The sequence below is a fragment of the Acanthaster planci genome, linkage group LG02 (genome assembly GCF_054643075.1).
Source record: "Acanthaster planci isolate LZ-2023a linkage group LG02, COTS_SCS, whole genome shotgun sequence".
NCBI lineage: Eukaryota > Metazoa > Echinodermata > Asteroidea > Valvatida > Acanthasteridae > Acanthaster > Acanthaster planci.
Window position 1 is genome coordinate 23,466,218 of NC_141778.1, and position 19,829 is coordinate 23,486,046.

Below are 19,829 nucleotides of genomic sequence, written 5' to 3' on the forward strand. Positions count from 1 at the left end.
ATTCCGCAAGGCAAAAATGAAGTCCTGGATATTCTTTGAAGTCTCGTCTTAGATGTTAAAGGAGATTTGATTTAAATCTCTGCAACCGAAAGTGATTCCAGTTTGAAACCGTTATTTATAAGGTTGAGCATTTCCAACTCTGGTTTCATCCAAGAAGAAATGCTGGACTTAATGTTTGTTGCACACATGCTGCATATTTCAACAACCTTAAATCTTGGGACTCCTACTTACGACTAACGAGAGACTCACCAGTACGTGTTCAGAGTCAGTAAAATTCCCAGTGCAACGCCAAGCTCAGCAGCTAGAAATACCAATGCCCGGCCACGACTGATGTCACCCGATGCTATGGGTCTGGAACGTGTCCGCTCAACCTTTAATGGAAAAATAAATTGTAACTATTGGCTACTTTCACTGAATTCATTTCCTTGTTGAAACCAACAGGGTATGCTACACGTACATATCATCAGCAAATTTTGACAGATTTTAGCTTTGTTTTACATCACGATGCAGCAAGTTTGTTTACAATAACTTTGATGTTCAGATTCAAGTCGGGCAGCTATTTCCAAATGATTAAGCTAGAAGTCTAGAGCTTGAGTCCCACTCAAGTGAGCTTCTGAATTGATTTTAAAAGACCTGCAAAGCAAATCCTAAGATGACCAAATCAACAATTTCTCCTATAGCTAAAACTTTGCAAACCATGCATGTGTGTTCACTAAGCACAAAACAACCTGTCAGTAAGCTTTCACACTTGTGTAGTAATGAAACCGTTTAAAGACTACTCACTAAATTGCAGTTCTGAGAATGTACTCACAGATTTATCGAAGTCCCTGTCCCACATGTCGTTGATGGTACAGCCAGCCCCTCTGACCATCAGAGCTCCTAGGCCACACAAGGCCAGCATGTACAGGCTTGGGAACTGGCCTGGGTCTGCAGCCAGAGCAATGCCCCAAGCACTGGGCCAATAGCATAGCCAAGTCCCTGGTATGCAAAGAGCCAACAAAAGTTCATTGGGTGCATGCAATGCATGTGGTAAGCAAAGGTGAATGATGCAGAGCGATGGCTTTTGCAATCCCAACCATCCCAGATCCTTCAAAACCCACCAGGTTTTAATAGATTTTGCAGGATAGAGGAGTGAGCTCAAGTACTTTTACAGCAAGAAGCGTATCTATTGTAAACTATTTTTTCTCAGATTCCCTTCACGAGGGATTTGGAGAATTCAAGAAGGTATTTCATACCCAAAATTCTTTTGGAGTCTAGACTATTTCATGGCTGTTTTATAGCACAAGATATTCTATTTTTCTTTTGATCCCACACAGAATGATGTTTAGTTAACATGGTAAAATCATTCTACTTTCCAGGGTTCCATGCAAAGTGGCTGTCCTTGTTTCTTTCTGATCACAAAGATGATTTTGCTTAAGACTACATCCTCATACCCTGAACCACATTCATCCTCTTGGACTTACAACGTACTCCAGCAACTGTGTGTGTTTCTTACCAATTGGCTTGTCTACTCTCATCAGTCTGAGATACGGCTGGACTCTGCTGGGTGCCGCCTCCACCACAGAACTCATTACACTCATACTGCGTTGGGTCTGCCTGTCATGCTTTAAACTGTGACCACGCCCTAAACTGTGACCACACCCTAAACTGTGACCACACCCAGCATGGTTTACACTCAGTGTCTTGGGCAGTCTGTGAAGCTCTGAATGCGTAAACTTGTGACAATGCTGTATCTGGTGTAGCTTGTGCACTGTTCTAAGGAGTGAATACTGGTGAACTGGACTACATGTGAACGTGACTGTTCTGTGACTGCTGAGAACTTGCGGGGCATGAGACGAATCCGATGAAATCCACCGCAGAAAAAGTCCCTTGTTGAATATGTGATGTTTGCAGTGATGGAGGCAGCTTGGCCCAGGGAGGAGTTGGGTTGAGGTAAGACTGGCAGGTGAACGTGGTGAAGAGAAACTGCTAGATGTCAAGGGACTGCACCTGCCACAAAGTCTGCTCACCTTAACAAGCATTGTGGTATTCAACATTACACTGTTACACAGATCTGTAGTGAATTGAAAATAGAATAAAAATTCAGTCTTACGTGCAGCCCTCAGTAAATACAGAGAATAAAGCGAGGTTTCGATACATCCTCTTTGTAGATGTTACTATCAAAAATAAAGCATGTTGCTTGAATAAGATTAATTTTGTTCCAGACAATAGCAGCTCAACATATATAACTTCAAAAGGACATAACTCGACCGTTTTATGTTTTCCCTTCCAGACCAATTAATTATCGAGAAATAATTTTTCACTCTTCATACTAAGCAATGCCGTAAGGCAACGTACTGAGAATGAACTGGCTTTATTTTTTGTATTCATGATTGCCTGATGCATTAATCGCTCTTTATGGACAGCACTATTTATGGGCAGCCAAATTAAAGGTGATTAGAAAAAAAAATACCGGTGCAATATTTTTCTCACACTAGGGTGAATGAACTTGCATCTCCTAGGCAACTGTATTATCAAGGTGACATTGACAGCACAGTGCTGTTTTACTGAGCCTAAGGTGTATCCACAGAGAATGCATGTCGCCTTACCATGCCATCTTACTATTGGTCGCTGACGTTAGAACAAGTCTGGTAATAAGCAATCACATGTACAGTACGTGTACAGCTAAGTTCTTTGTGAATAGCGGCCTGATCAGTGCTGGTGGAGGCCGGAAATACTTTATGTATGTTCATTCAAGATCGTTCTGGAGCCTAAATATCAATCACTGGGAGGGGTTCATTTTTTAAAAATTTTCTTGTTGTTAGGAAAGAGAGTACCGGGTATATGGGTGGTAAGAAAAGGATAGTAGAGTGCTTCTCTTATTTCACACTCAAAATAGAATACAGAGTCAGTATCTGCATTGTATTCAAATTATTCAATAAGCTGTCACAGGGAATAATGAATTCACATTACTGCACCCCAAATATATATACACACAAAGGTGGGACGGAGAATGTAAATGACAGCCCATGAAAATAAAATTTGTCAGCAAAAGGAACTGCGAACAAAACGTTTAGTTCAATCAAAGTGCCATTAACACGAGAGAAGAAACATGCAAACTCCAGAAACAAAAAAAACAAGCCAAATTCCTGCAGCAGTCTAGCATGCTGAAAGTTCTTGTTTCACCCAGATGCAATTCCAGCTCTGGGAATTCCCACGAGGGGAAAGCAGAAAGCAACAAGCAAAGACAGTTCTAGAAACCAACAAAATTTCACTCCAATCATTTCTACAAGACCAATTCGGTTTGCTCCAAGCTACCACATCAACCTGTGGACGCACTAGCACCCATTAGGTTATTTTCTTCAGAGGATTACATAAAGATACCACCAAAAATTCCAGTGAGCGGTGAACAGAAGAACATGGAGAGGTTTGTCATTGACGCAAGTTGCAGCAACACTGTACTTCATTTTAAAGCTAACGTAACAACCTTGCAAAACTTGACTTACCAGTTTGTCAATGACTTAATTGCTTTTGATATTTTCAATATCTTGAAATATCGAGATTTCATATAATTAAATCAGCGATGTTGATTTGAAAATAATATATCGTAAAATGGAGTAAAATCAACATATTGAAAGATCCTATAAAAATTTTGCAGACACATACACCTATGCAAACTTGACTAAAATCATAAAAATGTTGTAATCAGTATTCTGGTGAAAAAAAAAAGGTATCTACAAGTTTCTTTTCGAAACATTTTGGCAACAAAAACCATGGTGCCATTTCAGTCACGCACAAAGACACAAATGGTAGTCAAAGTCAAAACACAGACCACCACATTCATGAGTATCAGGCACAAAGGTTATGTTACAGTCACAAGAACAAGAAAAAGGTCTACTCATACCAAGCTGTCTGCAGCCACGGTGTGGATGACACAGCATCCAGCGGGTGATGAATCCCATGTTGTTTTGAGTGACAAGCTCAACAAGGGGCCGAACCCAAGCGGCATCCATCCTTGGATTCAGTGTAAAATAGTTGTTAATGATACGAATACATGCAAGTCTGTGTTATGCCATGGGTGTGAGGGGTGGATTCACCAGGCGTGTGCAAATATTTTTCCACAAGAATATAGGATATTGGCAAAGAGTTCTGAAATTCTGATGTGGTTCTGCAATAAATTCTGCCAAAAAGTTGGAAAGGCATCTTGCAGAGTCCTAACCTTGATGAACTTACATGTAGATCACCATACTGATAGTTTAAGAAGACTTGAAATGGCTACTCTAAATCAGGAGAAAAAGTGGAAGAGATTACAGAGGAAACGGTCAAATATGTGTATCTAGATGAGCTTGAGGAGTGAGAGAAGAGAGTGAGCATTATTTGCATATCTCTAAGGGAGATGACAAGGAATCAGAGGATTGGAAAAGGTAAGACATTTCTAGAATGCTGGAAGTCATGATTTGGGGGGGGGGCATTGTGAATGATATAAAGATAGAGAGACCAATTGGGTTGGGCAAAAAAAAAGAGATGATGGTAAACCAAGGCTTTTAAGGATAACGCTCCAAGATTTGAGCATCAAAAAGAGAATCCTCTCCTAAGATGAGGCACTTTGAGATTCAGAGGATAGAAAAGTTGTCAAGGTTTACAGAACTTCTGACATGACACCTACTGAGTAACAAGATAGATTAATAGCTGGGTTAAAAGAACATCAAGATGAGGGGGACAAGGATTTGAAAATAATTGGTAAGAGTTTCGTTCAGATAAGAGTCGTAAACACTCTTAAAGGGCATAACATGGATAAACAAAGGCGTCCTTCCAGCATATGTATATCTATGCAAGGTGGTAATGTAAAGTACCATACAAGAATGTGAATGTTGATGAATTGTTGGACTGCAAACAGAATGGAGGTCTGAGCATAGATGCTGATGGTCAGCCACTTTTTAAAGTGTTCTTATCGCTATGTTAAAAGTATCATGGACAAAACAGGTGAGCAGTAAGATGCAACGGAAAAGAAAGCAGACCATAGGCATTACAGAATCGCAGTGCAATAGTAATGTACCCGATGCTGAAATTGTAACAGCTGGCTACCAACTATTACGGAAAGATAGGAGGGGCGAACTTGGTGGAGGTGTACTGCTCTACATTAATTAAGGATATAAAGGTGTCTCCTTGTAAAGAAACGGAGGACATGAACTTTGAGGACACAGGTTGGTGTCAGGTTAAATACAATGGTAAAGACAAGGTGATTGATTGATGGTGTACATGTATACACGTGCCCCAGTAATTCTAAAGGACAGAATGTGTTACAGTGCAACCAGTGCATGAATTGAATGTTGTGTTTTTCCGATCATGTTTATACTGTGTTCCTTTCATTGTTTTTATTCTGAGTATATATAAATCTACCCCCAAGATAATGGAATCGTCCAAAAGTTTTAGCAATCATTTGTTCGTCATTCCCATGTAGATGTAACTCTGCCATTCAGAGAAGGCGTTCGCAAAGTGGGAAAACACCTTCCCGTTTTACACAACGGTATTTTGTTCAGAATAGGTTGCATTGTACAATCAAACACAATTAGAATCTTTGGATGCATGTTGGAGTTTTCTTATGTGAGAGAGAGATAAAGAGTCAGAAGTCATTTTGACTTGTTCGAGAAAGACAGAGTTTTGGAGAGTGACTGAGTGATACAAGACCGGTTTTGACTCCCTAGCATCAGAAATCTGAGCCAGCAGATTTAGCTTTGTCGTGGATCTGTTTGACCACTTTGGAAAAGGACGGACAAATCTGTTACCGTGAGAATTAGGCAAACTAGGGCCTAATTCCAGCCACATAGACGTCCCGGTTGGCATTAATGACTTCATGGCAACAGTTCACCTCCCAAGACAGTTGTTCAGCAAATTTCCGGAATAATATTTCTTTGAAATGAAGGAGTGGAACTTTATTAAGAAATTGATATACAGTAAGTCAAGTGCATGCACCTGTAGCTCAATGTTCATGTATATGTACGTTTGTAGCAGAACCATTCATGCCACAGATATCAGTCTCAATGTTTTCTCCGGTATTACATCATACAAATTTCGTTTCTCAACAGCGCCGCCAGTGGTCAGATTGGGGTAATGAATGTATGATTTATTACACACTAAACGCAATCACAGTTTATTGTCAAAATTTTTAAAACAGTTGGAGTTGGTCTTCAACTTATAAAGAATTTACACGTATAGTGGAAATTGGTTTCATGTGCCATTTCTTGGGAAGAGTGATTGTGATGGTTTGATTTGGACCTCTGTGTGCTACTCAGGAATTTCAATGGTAGAAGGAAGGAGAAATGCCCACGAGTACAATCATGGAAATCATACATGTCATTCAACACAGAACATTTTGAAGATGAAAAGTGGAAGGAGACAGAGAACAAGGACTGTAACACGGCAGTTCCTGAAGGAGAAATGCCCACGAGTACAATCATGGAAATCATACATGTCATTCAACACAGAACATTTTGAAGATGAAGAGTGGAAGGAGACAGAGAACAAGGACTGTAACACGGCAGTTCCTGAAGGAGAAATGCCCACGAGTACAATCATGGAAATCATACATGTCATTCAACACAGAACATTTTGAAGATGAAGAGTGGAAGGAGACAGAGAACAAGGACTGTAACACGGCAGTTCCTGAAGGAGAAATACCATCTGCCAGTTGAAGACTGTTTGCCAAAGAGAGACAAGATAAATGTGGTACGTGGCTGAAAGAAAGGGTCTGAAAATCAGTCATGAAAAAAACTATTTGTAGCAACGCTTTAGGAAAAGCCAACTCTACTTAGATTATGTAGAGTATGAAAGACAAATGCTACAAGAAAATTGGTAAGCAAAGAGATAAAAGCTGAGTACAAGGATAAACTCATCTCTGATTTTAAAGAAAGCCCCAAAAGGTTTTATAGCTGTTACAAAAGCAGCTAGGTTAAAGTTGGAATCACCGAGTTGGCAAGGGTACAATGTAGATGGTTCACTCATTGATATTAATAAACTGCTGAAGTACATGTACTGAGTGACTTCCTCAAGTCACTTTTAGAGAAGAGCCTGCAGGTGATTTGCCAATGGTGGAGAGTAAAGCCACTACCAAATTGTGTGACGTAATGTTTCTGAGTTTAACGTTCTTGAGAAGTTGAAGAACAGTGACAAGTGCCCAGGCTTTAATAGATGACATACATCCTAGCATGTAGTGATGCCTCCAAAGATGATTTGGAAAAGTCAAGTGGGAAAAGCAAGATCCCTCAGGACAAGAAGGATGCAAGGATCTGTCCACTATTAAAGAAAGGTTCAAGAGCAAGAGAAATCTGAACTATTGTCTTGTACATGTACATGTAAGCTAAATAAGCATACAATGTAAAGTCCTTGAATCCCTTATCAGAGATAAGTTGGTGTTGCACATTGTTAAGAACTGTTTGACTGTTGCTTGTCATTCTTGAACATAAATTAGTTAGGAGCCCTGCTACTAATCTGTGTGATCCCCCCCTCCCGAAAGCCGTGGCCAACTGCCATTTCATCCAGCAATATATGTGTACATGTACACATCGACTGCAGCCTTAGTCAACCACTTGGTTGCAGCTTGTCTTTACAAGTATGGGTGTACTAGTGTATGTGAATCGCACGACTGTCAGTATTTGCACAGTTTTTATAAAATCAGCAAAGTTTGACCTTTTTTTTCTTGGTACACAGGAGTGTAAGCCACCTTACAGAGAAATTTTTGGCTGAATGAAACAGTACATGTACTTCTATGGGTACATGTACATATCCCACAATCCATGCTAAACATTACATACAACCTATGGCAGAAAATGCTTGTTCTCTACCGGGTTCGTGGCAGACAACGAACTGTACAGTTCTGGGGTAGGCCTAGTAGACGTAGAGCCAGACTAAGATTTGCCACTTGAAGTACATGAAGGCTAAGTAAGGCCTATTTTTAAGGAATAGAAAATAGAAAGGAAAAAAAAGGTACCGCGCATGTGCCTGACTAGGTACATCTAAATATCATTTAGGCCCTAGTTAAATTTGCCAGTGACAATTAAATATCCACTGTCATGACTGCCTAAACTGTATTCATGTTGTTATTCAAAGGAGCCAAATAACCAAATGTAGAGATAATCATGTCAGCCTAGCCTAAACCTGGGAGATTTTGACGATGGTCAAGCTGTATTTGTGTCCAAGTTGAACTGTTGTCAGAACAGTCGAGCTGTCTGTTACGACAACGAATCTGTTACTTCCACAACTGTAAGGCTGTGAGAGTGAATATCCCGGATTTCCATCAACCGCCCGCATACCACTGAAACAGCTGCCAAAAATTTTCAATATTTTTCAATCAGTTTTTAATTCAGAAAAATTGTTTTTCCCGTCGAGAAAGGTTAAAAAATGGCTGCAAAGTAAATCTGGAGTTCGTAGTGTGTGCGTGTACAAATGGCATGAAGCAAGATGGACTGAGAGCCTGTCTACTTTCAAGGTTGGTTCCCTTTGCATGGACGCATACTCGCTACGGATATGCGGCATGCTCACCAACTAATGAATAATGAATGTTGAAAAAAAGCCTCGTGGTTTTTCTAAAATTGTCCGGACGTACGAGATGTTCATTCTCCTGGCCTAAGCTAAGATTATGAAGGTATAAACCTAACAGTTCTGGAAGTACGAATCTGTCAATGGATGCAAAGGTAAACACTAACGTGCATGACCGTATAGTCGTTAAGTCCCTAATTTCGCTGCCTATTGTCAAGTCTGATTGGTTTTCACAATAAGTAGCAAAATAAGGGACCTGGCGACTATACAGTCACGCATGTACGTTTGTAGCCCCAGTAATGTGGCCTATGGTACGCTGCACTCCCCTACAGCCACATGCCCATATTACTTTTTCAAGCGAGCTCATTTTTGGACTTCATACGTTCATGCACATTGACGTTGACAGGTCGAAACATCATGACATCAAGTTTGTGACCCCAAAACCATAATGTCACATTATGCAAATACAGCAGCGGCACCAGGAGTTGAGATGCAACAGCTGTTTCCTGTTTACCCAGGCTAAGCTTGGCCTAAACTGCTCACTGCATGCAGTGACCGCCCATGCCGTGCACGGCATGGCAGGAAATGCCAGGTACATGTACACATGCTATTTTTCATGTGTTTCTGAAGTGATAAAATTTTGTTTGGTGTAGAAAAATAACTTGTCTGTTGAGGACCGTTCTAAAGCAATGACATTTTTAAAACTAGAAGAGTGTGGTCATGAGCCTTATCGCAACTACTGGTTACTGCATGGGTGATTTTGTGCAATGGTAGAAAGGCATTGTGGGAAGGAAAAAGAAACAATATTTGCTAGCTCCTTTTTCCTTCCCACAATGTCTTTCTACCATTGAGTAAAATCACCCATGCAGTATTAGCTATAAGGCTTATGAAAACTACAGAGCTTGAAAAAGCCAACAACAATTCGGTAATTATGGGCATGTGGCTGTAGTGTAGGGAAGAGCAGCGTACCGTTAATAAGTAAAGGGTCAAGGTCAACAGACGAGTAGCTCGAGTGCAATACCCGTCCCTTTCTCGTAAATTTCATAGGTCCAAACATACACATTAAACCTGCCTTATTTCTGCAGACTGCATGGAGGGTACATTTAAATGTTGGTCCAACAACCTAGCGCTTTATTTGGTAAATTCTGAATTGTTACACACAAAGTAAATGCGTTTAATTCTTACCAAATCCTGAGACAATTTTCACCTGACAACTTCAAGAGTCATTCAAATATGGCGCCCTCTATGGCTGGTCTGTAAATCCAATATCCCGGCGGCTACGCGCCTGCAGCGCTAGCGCCGGCCGGCCATGCGCGCTCCCAGGCCTCCGCAGCCATGCCACGTGCGGGTATAGACTGATTCCCGCCTCCAGTCACGCCACGACGTGATCGGAAATCAGACTAAATAACAGTGTTTTAGTCTCTTTTCAGCCCGATACACCAATTGAAAAGATCCATGTCCGCAAAAACATAACTTTAATTAATTTAGTTACGACAATAAAAGATAAGACGAAAAATATAAGATTGAATTTTTTCACCGAAGTAGGATTTAGACTGAGTGAAACGCTGTACATTAATTATTGGCGGTTTTTGGCTCACAATTAATTTATGCTGAAAAGAGACTACATTACTGAAAACAACAAACAAGATGGCTGCGCCCGTGAGGAAGTAGGTGGAATTGGAGGGCACTAAAAGGAAGACGTGTAGACACAAATACGGCATACTCAAGTCTTTTATATATGGGAGTGAAATAGATCGGAACGAGAGAGGGTTGACACATTTTTTGAACAAATGATGAAGATGATAATGATGATGGGGATTGCATGACTGATGATAATAATGATGAAGCATGAAAACCCACAAAGCTCTCTACTCTAGCATGTCTAGGCTTTGTGGTCAGGCGAACCATGCTAACTGTGCAAACTTCCTCATTTATCAGTGTCATGACTGCTCATAATCATAGGCTAGTATTTGGCCTAGTTAAACCTGTTAGACAGAGGGCCAACCGTCATGAATGTCAATGATTCACCGGCATGATGTGTATGATAATACTTTTAGGCAATGATGCTTGATTACTTCCAGAACTGATTGGTCATTGGAATGGAAGCAAATTTGGCCAGTCACATTGTGGCTTTCATGATCTGTGGGTGACAGGAAAACAGAAGGAAAAGATATTAGCTGTACAATTGGTCAAGCTATCACACAGCTGAGAGTTATTGAGACTAACTGCTCATGCTGCTGGTTTTCTGTAGTGTGGCCGGGTGGTAGGGAAAAATGCCCATCAAGAATTTCACCATTTTAATGAGGATATAAGGCGAATAAATCTCCCCATGTATGAAATTTGGTTGCACAAGTACCTGTGATGAAAGAGTAAGTTGCACATTCAAAACAGCCAAAATGTGTTTATGGGAGTTTGTACATGGCTATATAAACCTTACACTTTACAGTTCTGGAAGTAGTACTTGATAGGCTACATGTATGTAGGCTATCTGGGGGATTAATATCTGCCTAATTGGTGGGTATGACATTTGGATGGAATTGGATCTGCTAGATTTAAAAGGGCCTTGCCGAATCCTTCAGACGAAATATTGATTAGGGCTTTGTTAGAAATTGAATTACTTAATATAACTTGATGGCAAAAGTGATGAAATTTTTACCCTTAAAATAAAATTTTAGTCCTTAACCTGCCAAAAGAGACAGTGTATGGTTCACCCTAGTGAGGACCAGTCTTGTCTTCTATGTAATGTTAGTAGACCACTTGTCCTTTGATTGTCAAAACTAGTCTGCATAAGGGCAGGCTGTCTTGTTTTACTTGTATAATTCCTAAATGCAAATCGCCTGAAAACATGACAAATTGACATAGGCATACCCTTTCGACAAGGTTTGAGTATGAATCTGGTAGATCTGCCTTTTACAAATTCCTGTGAATAGCTGGTTCTCTTGTGTCCACTGCACAACTTCCAAAGTGATTAAAATTTTTTCATATTTTCCACCATTTTTTCCCAATTATCCGGAAGTGCTTTTACTGTTTAAGTTATGTTTATAAACCAAATGGGTGGGTCGTCATTCAGAAAAAATCATCTGTCCAGTACACCAGTCTGTGAAATGGAGAGTGATTGATTTGTTGATTGACATTTTAATCCCTGCCAATGAAGTTTGTTTTGCTTTCAATGTGCAAGTAATGGCATCTTGTGTATTCTATTTATACAGTTTGGTCAGGGGACTCATTGAAGCCCACCGTGTCATGGTCTTCTCCAAATCGACCTGTCCATTCTGTCTGCTGGCCAAGAGCACACTGAAGGAGGCAGGTGTGAGAGACTTTAAGGTGTTGGAGATTGAACTCAGGCCAGATGTCCAAGACATACAGGTACAAAGGGATGCCCACCTTGACTCAAAAGGGGAAGATTTGAAAGACAGCCCAACTACAAAAGGTCCCCCCTATTCATTCATGTTTTAATTATTGTGCAGAATTTGACAACAATGTGGTTGAGTCCATCGCAAATTTGAACACAAGTGCACTGCCAGAACAAAGCCATGTCTTTGTCACACTTTATTTGAATAGCTTGGGACTACAGTAAACCTGTTTAATACTGATGATACCACACTTTGTTTACCTGTGTACTTTCCTGTGCTCAAGGTTCCCATGGCCTGGAAAAGTCATGGAAATTTGTTTTTGTTTTCCAGGCCTGGAAATTTTGTAAAAATGACTTAAGTCATGGAACTTTTCAAACACTGTGTTTGATTTCTGTTCTCAGAAAAAGTGCATAAAGTGTGTGATTGTATTCGCAACTTGAAAGGCTGAATAGTCCAAGAAATTGCATTACTGGGTCATGGATTTTCATACTTTTGTCATGGAAAAGTCGTGGAATTTAATTGTCCTTTAGATGCCGGAACCCAGTGTGCTGCTCAGTGCACCATGGGCTCCCACTGGCTCCACAGGAAAGTGCACATAATAATGTGACATCATCAGTACATAGACCTATTAACACTGCATATTGGTGCAGAAAATGTGCAGAATAGCGGCGTTATTCCCACATTTGGATGTGTCAATGGGGTTGTTTTTCTCATTTTCCTCTCCCAATCTGAACACAGGCATAGCAAAAAATCATAAATTTCTCTTCTTTTCTGATGCTATGATCTTCAGAAAGTTTTGTGCGACATGACAGGCATCTCAACAGTTCCCAGTGTCTTCATCGACAAAGAGTACGTGGGAGGGGGAACAGATGTCCAACGCAAACATGAATCAGGAGAGCTGGAGAGGTTATTGAGAGGCAAGGGAATCATCCATGGAAATAGCGAGACATGACAGACAAAAAAAAAGCAACAAGCTGACTGTATTCTGATTTTGGAGCAGTGTAACGCACAATGACACTGACCCCATGAGACACCAATAACTTCTTATGAAGCACAAAGTAGATGGTGATTAGTAATTCGAACAACTTTCTGCTATTTTAATGGGAAAAATTTCCTTGGAAAGAAGCGGTGTATGAAATTACTGTAAGTCTACCCAAGGCATGTGAATGCAGTCAATGAGGTGTAGTTAACTGTTGAGAAAGATACAAGAAGTTAATGGAATTTTCATATTTTTAATAATTGGAAAGAATTGAATCCTTTCATGATAATTATCTTGGCAAGCGGTCAAATCTCACCCTGCCTGTTTTCGAAAAGGGCATCACCTCCACTCGAGACACAACCAGAAATAACAAGTCACACTGAACAAATTCAAAGTTACACAAAAGTTCCTTGGCTGCTTTGTTTAATGATGTACCATTCTATCACTGCGTTGCTGCTTTGAAAAAAAAACAAAAAACAAACACGCAATGTAGCAAACGCACATTACAGCCATTTTGGCATCATTTGGCTGCTTATAAACATTCACCAGGCCAAGGTGGATATGTCCAGCACACTCCAATGACAATTCAAAACTGGTCACTTAAGTTGTAATTTCAGTCTGCGGATACATGATACAAAACAAATTCAGTTTACATGGAAATCAGAAGACTGGCACAGCTTTCTAGTAAACCAACCACTACTGAAGACAAGCAATGCACAGTGAAATTCCGATCCTCACATAATCCATACCGACAAACATTTTCTTTGAAAGTCTTAAACTACACACAGCATTCAGTTTTCATTGGAGCGTGCACCCAATAGATACACACAAGGGCAGTAGAGACACAAAGTTGGTTTACAAATAGTAAAGATAGCCAGAGCTGGTACTAGGTTTGTACCCTTGATATTACAGATATTACTGAAAGGTGCAAGTTATGTGAACAGTTGCTTGCACTCGACACTCCATGTCCCAGCCTTCTCATGGTTTCTCAGCTCCTCTTTGATAGATGTTATTTAACCAGTGCACAGTATCACTAGGGCAAATGACTGCCCTATTTGGACACTTTTGAAAACACGCAACCACAGTGTACATGTACCAGCCCTGGTTGGCAGTGAGGAGGCCATTACTTTTGTTAGGAAATTCAGGACTGAGTTTTAGCACCACCCCCCCTCCACTACAGTGCCAGTATGTGTGTATACACAAAGTAAGGTAAATCAGTGTTAATTCTGTCTCAGGGAAAATTTGTATATAACTGAGTAAATGACTTACAGAACCTTTCCATGTGCACATTTTCCGTGTGCGTCGCATCTGTTGCGCCAATTGCAGAGAAGCTTTCATTGAAATTGTACGGGAGTCAAACAGCAAATGATATGACCCGACCAAATAAATGTGCACATGGAAAGGTGGCCATAGTCTTCCAGCTGATGGCACTTTCTTTTAGGTCTTTTGATTCATGACTTTAAATCTTAAATATTTCCACGAAAGTTGTGCTTTTCCCTTTTGACAATTTACACAAATGATCATCAAAATAAACATTTTAACAGTATACAATATACCAATGGTCTTGCTTCTCAAAGCACAAATCAAGTACAAGTTTGTTTGTTTTTTTCACTCTTGTCTGCCTTTCATTTAGATTCCATTAAATGTACAATTTACCTGCATTCTACAAATCAGTCTTACACAATCTCAACCAAGTACTGAGTAATTTATTTACATGCACAGGATAAGCAGTAACATTGGAGTAAAATAATTCTGTACTTTAATACAATAAAATTTGGTTTACCTAATAGAAAAAGAAATTTTAGTACTGTACATTGTATGCCTTATGAAATATATCATGAGAAAGGAACATGCATGACATAGCCACAAATTTAATTGCAAAGTATTTACAAGTACATGTACTAGTTACTGCCCTAGCAAACACTGAATTTGTTAATAACGCAGTGACATGCACAATCAGACATGTACAGATTTCATTTTGGGCAGTTTAAATTGGTGTAAGTGCTAGTCTATACCATACCAAAATTTTGTTTCAACCGCACAAAACTTTGTTTCAATATTTTTTCTCTTCTTACTTCAGTCCAAACTATGCTTTCCAGCCTAGGGAAGTCTTCTGATTGCATAACTGAAGGACTGAATCATTCTGGGTCAAACACTTCTAGAAACTGTGAAATTTGTACCACTTTTGACAAATGAAGACATGCATAGGTTATACAGGAGTCAGGTCTTTAAATTAAAGTAAGGTCTGTCATGTAAACATACTTCAGTAAGTTAGCTACCAGTACTGAGAATCTTCTGACAAGGGTGAAAGTGTTGCAAAATCCTATTACATGTACCTACACGTAGTCAAACCAATGTTGTGAAAAATCATAGTCCCACCTTGTCAAAGGGAGTATTTCATTCCTCATTTGATTACTTGGTCACAACCACTTCATAAACTGATTTCCATGTCAACGGTTCCCTGTGCTTCCTGACAACTACGACCACTAATGTGTACCAGAAATGCAACTACGTGCATGTCTCTTGGTCAGTGGTAGGGATCCAAACAGTTGACTAGAGTGGAGACAAGTCAGATGCATTTCAAATAAAGCTACTCAAATTCTCTGCACCAATCCTTTGTTCTGGTTTGCGTGATTTTCTGAGTTTGGATCACTGTTTAGTGATATTAGAGTAAATGTACATTGATGCAAAATCTACAAAAGATACACTTACAAGCAATATTTCATAGAAAATGAGCCAAATTAGATGACGTACAGAAATGACCCTGATCTCAAGGATAAGTACAGTACATGCTTTATTTCAAAATGCATAGGGAATGGGAAATTACACTTGTGCATAGATCTAGCAGTAAAAAGAAACATTAGTTTAACTTTGTCAGAATACCACACATTCATGTCTGCCTTCCCGAAGCAATCGTTAACATACCTCGGTAATTCATTCTTTTTAGAGAGTAATTAAAATTTGACTCTCTTGCTACGTTTACTTTCATGAACTACTTAACATTTGAAATGGAAAAAAAATGACCGTTGAAACTCTGTGATTTTGTTTGCACCTCCCAAGTTCTCATATCACAATAAAATAAACAGCAAAAAAGACACCCTTATCAGTTTGGTTAATAAACTAACAAGAATTTGAACAATTTTTAGTCACATCTACAAAGAACTCATTCGGAGAGGCCAACAACTATTCAGAATTTGGTTTTTTAGAAATCCTGCAGAGCATATGTGATGATTCCTTCATGATTTAAACTACAGCTGTAACAAACATTTTTTTTGCGTGATCAACTATGAATGTGTTTTCTCAAAGAAACTGCATCAACTTCACTCAGCAAGAGTGGAAGTAAACATCCACAATTTAAAAAGTACAAATATCTAATGTAATCTAAGCCTTCTTGGTTAATGCCCTGTACTTGAGTACACTGATTACAGTTAACAAGTTTCTTGGATAAAAAATACACATACAAAGGACTTGTACAAATACATGTACCTTGAATTCACTTTTGACGTCTCATTAAGATGACAATGCATATTCTGAGTTGTGTAAACAAAGTGACTGTGGGTATATAATCAATATTCATGTACTAACCCCAAACCTAAATAAAATAGAAACTAAACTAAGCTGTGATTTCACATGACCTTCGAAGTATTTTTTCACAGAACACTGTTCGTTTTGAATCTGCCATGTTAATCACTGCAGCCTGATGGCAATTTTTTGGACTAAAAATCTGGATATCAATCGTGTCTGGAATCTACAGTCTTCACAAAATGCTGGACAGTGTGGGATTGATATTGAGTAATGACTATACTAACCATCAGAAATCCATAATCAAATAATACCAGTAGATACATGTATGCCACAATAAGCCACTTGCGAGTTAAATTTGAATAAAATCTGGTTATCTGATTGCATAGAAGCGTAACAGTTTGAATTCCCCAGACTAAAGACACTGTTGCTATACCTCGTGATTCGGGGCAAGCTTTAGCATAGCGACCACAATCTCTGGATTGGACTGGTTCCTTTGTGCCGTTCTTATCTGTTGAGAAGAGTGTATTGTTGCAAGGCATCTCTTACATAACTAAGCAAAAGCTTGCCCCGAATCACGAGGTATAGCAACAATGGTTTTAGTATGGAGAATTCAAGCTGTTGTGTTCACGTGGATTTAAAGAACTCGGTATACCAGATTTTAATCAAATTTAACTCGCAAATGGCTTATTAAGTGAGTTCAAACCGTATTTGTATCAGCTTAAAAGAACTGTTTGAAATGTAACAAATTCAAAATGAAATATAAGTTCAGGTAATCTGCCTTTCATACTACTCACTATGCCAACAGGCTTTCCTGTTGTAATGCAATGGTTTAAATGAAACTTTCTTGGCATTAGAAAATTTGGCACATTTAGATGTGATGAATCAGAAAAGTATATTCAACAAGAAATCCTTGACACCTTAGATGATAATGAAGTCGTTGGCCATTTAAGTATCATCATGCTAGAATTGAGGACATCGCTTCGGATTCAGAAAAACTGCCAAGTCTTCATGAAGCATGCACCACACAAATGTAAGTATTTCACAGCATTATATAAATTATGTCGAACACTCTGTTTATATGTATGAGTATTGCATGCAACACAAAGTCAAGCTGCATGACTGCATACACGGTAATTAAGCAGATAAACGGCATATTGTCAAATTCTGAAATCAACTTTGAACAATCCCATTATGTATCACAAAAATATTTCCACCTTTTGTTTATTTCACTAGATACATGCAAGCATATATCTGTATGTCATCTCTCAAAATGATACCGGTCAATATGTCCCCTGTTAGGAGACTTGCAAGGCAAAGTGTGAGGATTGGGGGACGGGATAAGCATCCTCAGTAATTGGATGAGCTTGTTACCAAGTGACGTAAGGAAAATCTAACGTCACTGCTCCTGCATTCTAGTAGCTTTGCATTTGCAGACCAGTGCAAATTTCCAGAGAGGGAAGTACTTGTCCCTGGTCTGTTTGCTGTCCTTCAGTTTGAATTCATCCATGTTTTGCATTGTTGCTGTTTTGGACAGACACATGGTAGGTGAGTGGTCAGGGCTTCATGTACAGTACAGTAGATCTCGAGTTAGTGGAGCAGGAGCCAAAATAATTGATTTGGACAGGAAAATACCAAAAATTCCAAAAATCACTTTGTTTCCTGGAATGAATAAATGTACGAAAATATTTTTGTGTAAACCCGACTTAAACGAGATAAAAATACAGTATTTTAACAAATGTTCCAGGTTGATCTGTCTGAGAAAAGTGAAAATCTGACTTTCGCGATCCAACTTAGGCAAAGAGTTTCATTAAGAACAACATAAGAAATCAAATGTTCTAAGCAGTTTCATCTGAGGTATTAAGGAAAATCCGACTTTGACGAATCTACTGTACGTATAAAAGATATTGCCACATTACAAGTATCTAATGAGGGCGCCTTTGACAATGACACACCCTGCACGTGTGTGTTCTTGTTTGGACAGGCTTAGCATGGGGTGCTCACAATGTTTTGTCTGCAATGAGCACTCATCGACAGTGGCTACAATGTATCATGTGGCCAAACCTCCCTCTCCATGTCAGTGGATGGGGCGCATACAATGCCTGCAGAAATCCCCATTATCTGATTGGTGGAGAGTATTGTTCACAAGTCATGAATTATTCATCCCAATGCATGGTGCAGTCCTATTGCAAAAATGGACTGCTGTAGGCCTGTTCCATAGGCGAGTGAATTTATCATTGTTCCATCTGTGCATTGCTAGGTCATGTTGCTGCTTGTGCCAAGCACAGCTACATACATTTACGCAAGACGGCAAATGATAAATGCGAAAGGGAAACAGTGTTCTGATGGATGTAGATATTGCTAATCTCATAAGATATGCTGATGTTGCTCATACAAGGAAACAAATAAAACATGCTCTCAATTGATTAGAGGGATTTTCAATGCACACCAGGAAGGTCTGTCAAAGCATAAACTGACTCAGAACTGGTCAACTCCTAAAGATTTCATGTCAATATGTACGGAAAACACCCACAATGATGAAGAATCCCCAGAGTCTGTGGTCTAAAGCCAATGAGAAATGAAACCTTGCTTACTATGACTGCATGACTGGATTACATCCGTTGCTTGGTGAGTATCTACAGCACAGCAGGTGCCTGTAGGCCCTACCTTTTTACAGCTTGGATATGAGTTAACCCTATACATCTCTCCTTGTCAGTGTGCTGCGCCCTGACATACTCCCATCCTTCTCCTCCTCGCGTTTCTCCGTCACAAACCGCAGGGCCTGTGTCTTGTCTGGGTCCAGGTCGATGTACTCCACCGTTGGGGAGCTGGGCCTGGGGGGCCTAGGGGGCGGCTGACGGGCTTCCTCCTCATGGGAGAGCTCCAGGTACTCTATCTCGTCATTCTGCTGGGAAGGTAAGGAGGCAGGAATGGGCGTAGTGGACAGGCCTTCTGTAATGGGATGCTGCAGAAACAATAAATACACACAGTAGTTTCATGAGCAGTTTGCCATAGAAATATGCCGAAAATAAAAGAACATTGGTTTAGCATAGACAGGTTACCAGCTAAGACATCATGCAATGAATACTGTCCGTGAAGTGGTTCTAGACCCAATTTTTGCTGAGAGCATATACTGAAACTAAGCACTGTCTGCAGATTAGGACCTCGGCAAACTTGGATGCAGGTACCCTTAACAAGGAACTACCTTCTTGATTACACAATGACTATCTTCATAACAGGGAGATAAACAGACACGACAGAGAGCATATTGCAAAATAATCGACGTTTCCATACATTGGTTTTAAAAGAGACTGATGTCAACATCTGTTTTTGGCATAAACCTGCTCTGGTTTCTACTTCCTTGTAAGCCTGCTCGGTGGAAAAGAAAAAAGTCAGCAGTGCTAATGCTTCGAGAGCAAACATAAACACACCAAACATAGGAACTGAACAAGTTTATCCAC

General features: G+C 39.7%; 3 protein-coding genes across 6 annotated transcripts in view; 1 reads left to right on the forward strand and 2 right to left on the reverse strand.

Annotated features, from left to right (window-relative positions):
• The window catches only part of LOC110984072 (4-hydroxybenzoate polyprenyltransferase, mitochondrial-like), a 28,004-nt gene extending 18,196 nt beyond the window's left edge, over positions 1-9,808 (reverse strand). The window contains exons 1-4 of one of the 2 annotated variants that reach the window (XM_087133034.1): positions 9,700-9,808; positions 1,496-2,053; positions 812-978; positions 250-371 (exon numbers count right to left, since the gene is read on the reverse strand). In XM_087133034.1, coding sequence (XP_086989160.1) covers positions 250-371; positions 812-978; positions 1,496-2,036 — 830 coding nt within the window. In that variant the 5' untranslated portion in view covers positions 2,037-2,053; positions 9,700-9,808. Of the gene's footprint in view, positions 1-249; positions 372-811; positions 979-1,495; positions 2,054-3,883; positions 4,217-9,699 lie in introns of those variants that run through there. The other variant, XM_087133033.1, reaches the window with a different exon arrangement.
• Positions 9,809-9,947: 139 nt separating this feature from the next.
• Positions 9,948-15,458, forward strand: LOC110984105 (glutaredoxin-like). Its single transcript, XM_022243929.2, has 3 exons — positions 9,948-10,181; positions 11,724-11,880; positions 12,658-15,458. Exons 1-3 carry the CDS (start codon positions 10,162-10,164, stop codon positions 12,817-12,819), a joined length of 339 nt encoding a protein of 112 aa, XP_022099621.1. The 5' UTR covers positions 9,948-10,161; the 3' UTR covers positions 12,820-15,458.
• Positions 13,235-19,829, reverse strand: part of LOC110984076 (uncharacterized) — a 35,457-nt gene continuing 28,862 nt past the window's right edge. For all 3 annotated transcript variants that reach the window (XM_022243881.2, XM_087131733.1, XM_087131741.1), the window contains exon 7: positions 13,235-19,333. In XM_022243881.2, the coding sequence (XP_022099573.2) occupies positions 19,064-19,333 (270 nt within the window). In that variant the 3' untranslated portion in view covers positions 13,235-19,063. The remainder of the gene's footprint in view (positions 19,334-19,829) is intronic.

Coding starts and splice junctions, on each gene's coding strand:
- LOC110984105 (XM_022243929.2), top strand. CDS start 10,162: ATGGCTGCGCCCGTGAGGAA. Junction 10,182..11,723: donor ATGGCTGCGCCCGTGAGGAA/GTAGGTGGAATT, acceptor CTATTTATACAG/TTTGGTCAGGGGACTCATTG. Junction 11,881..12,657: donor CAGATGTCCAAGACATACAG/GTACAAAGGGAT, acceptor TATGATCTTCAG/AAAGTTTTGTGCGACATGAC.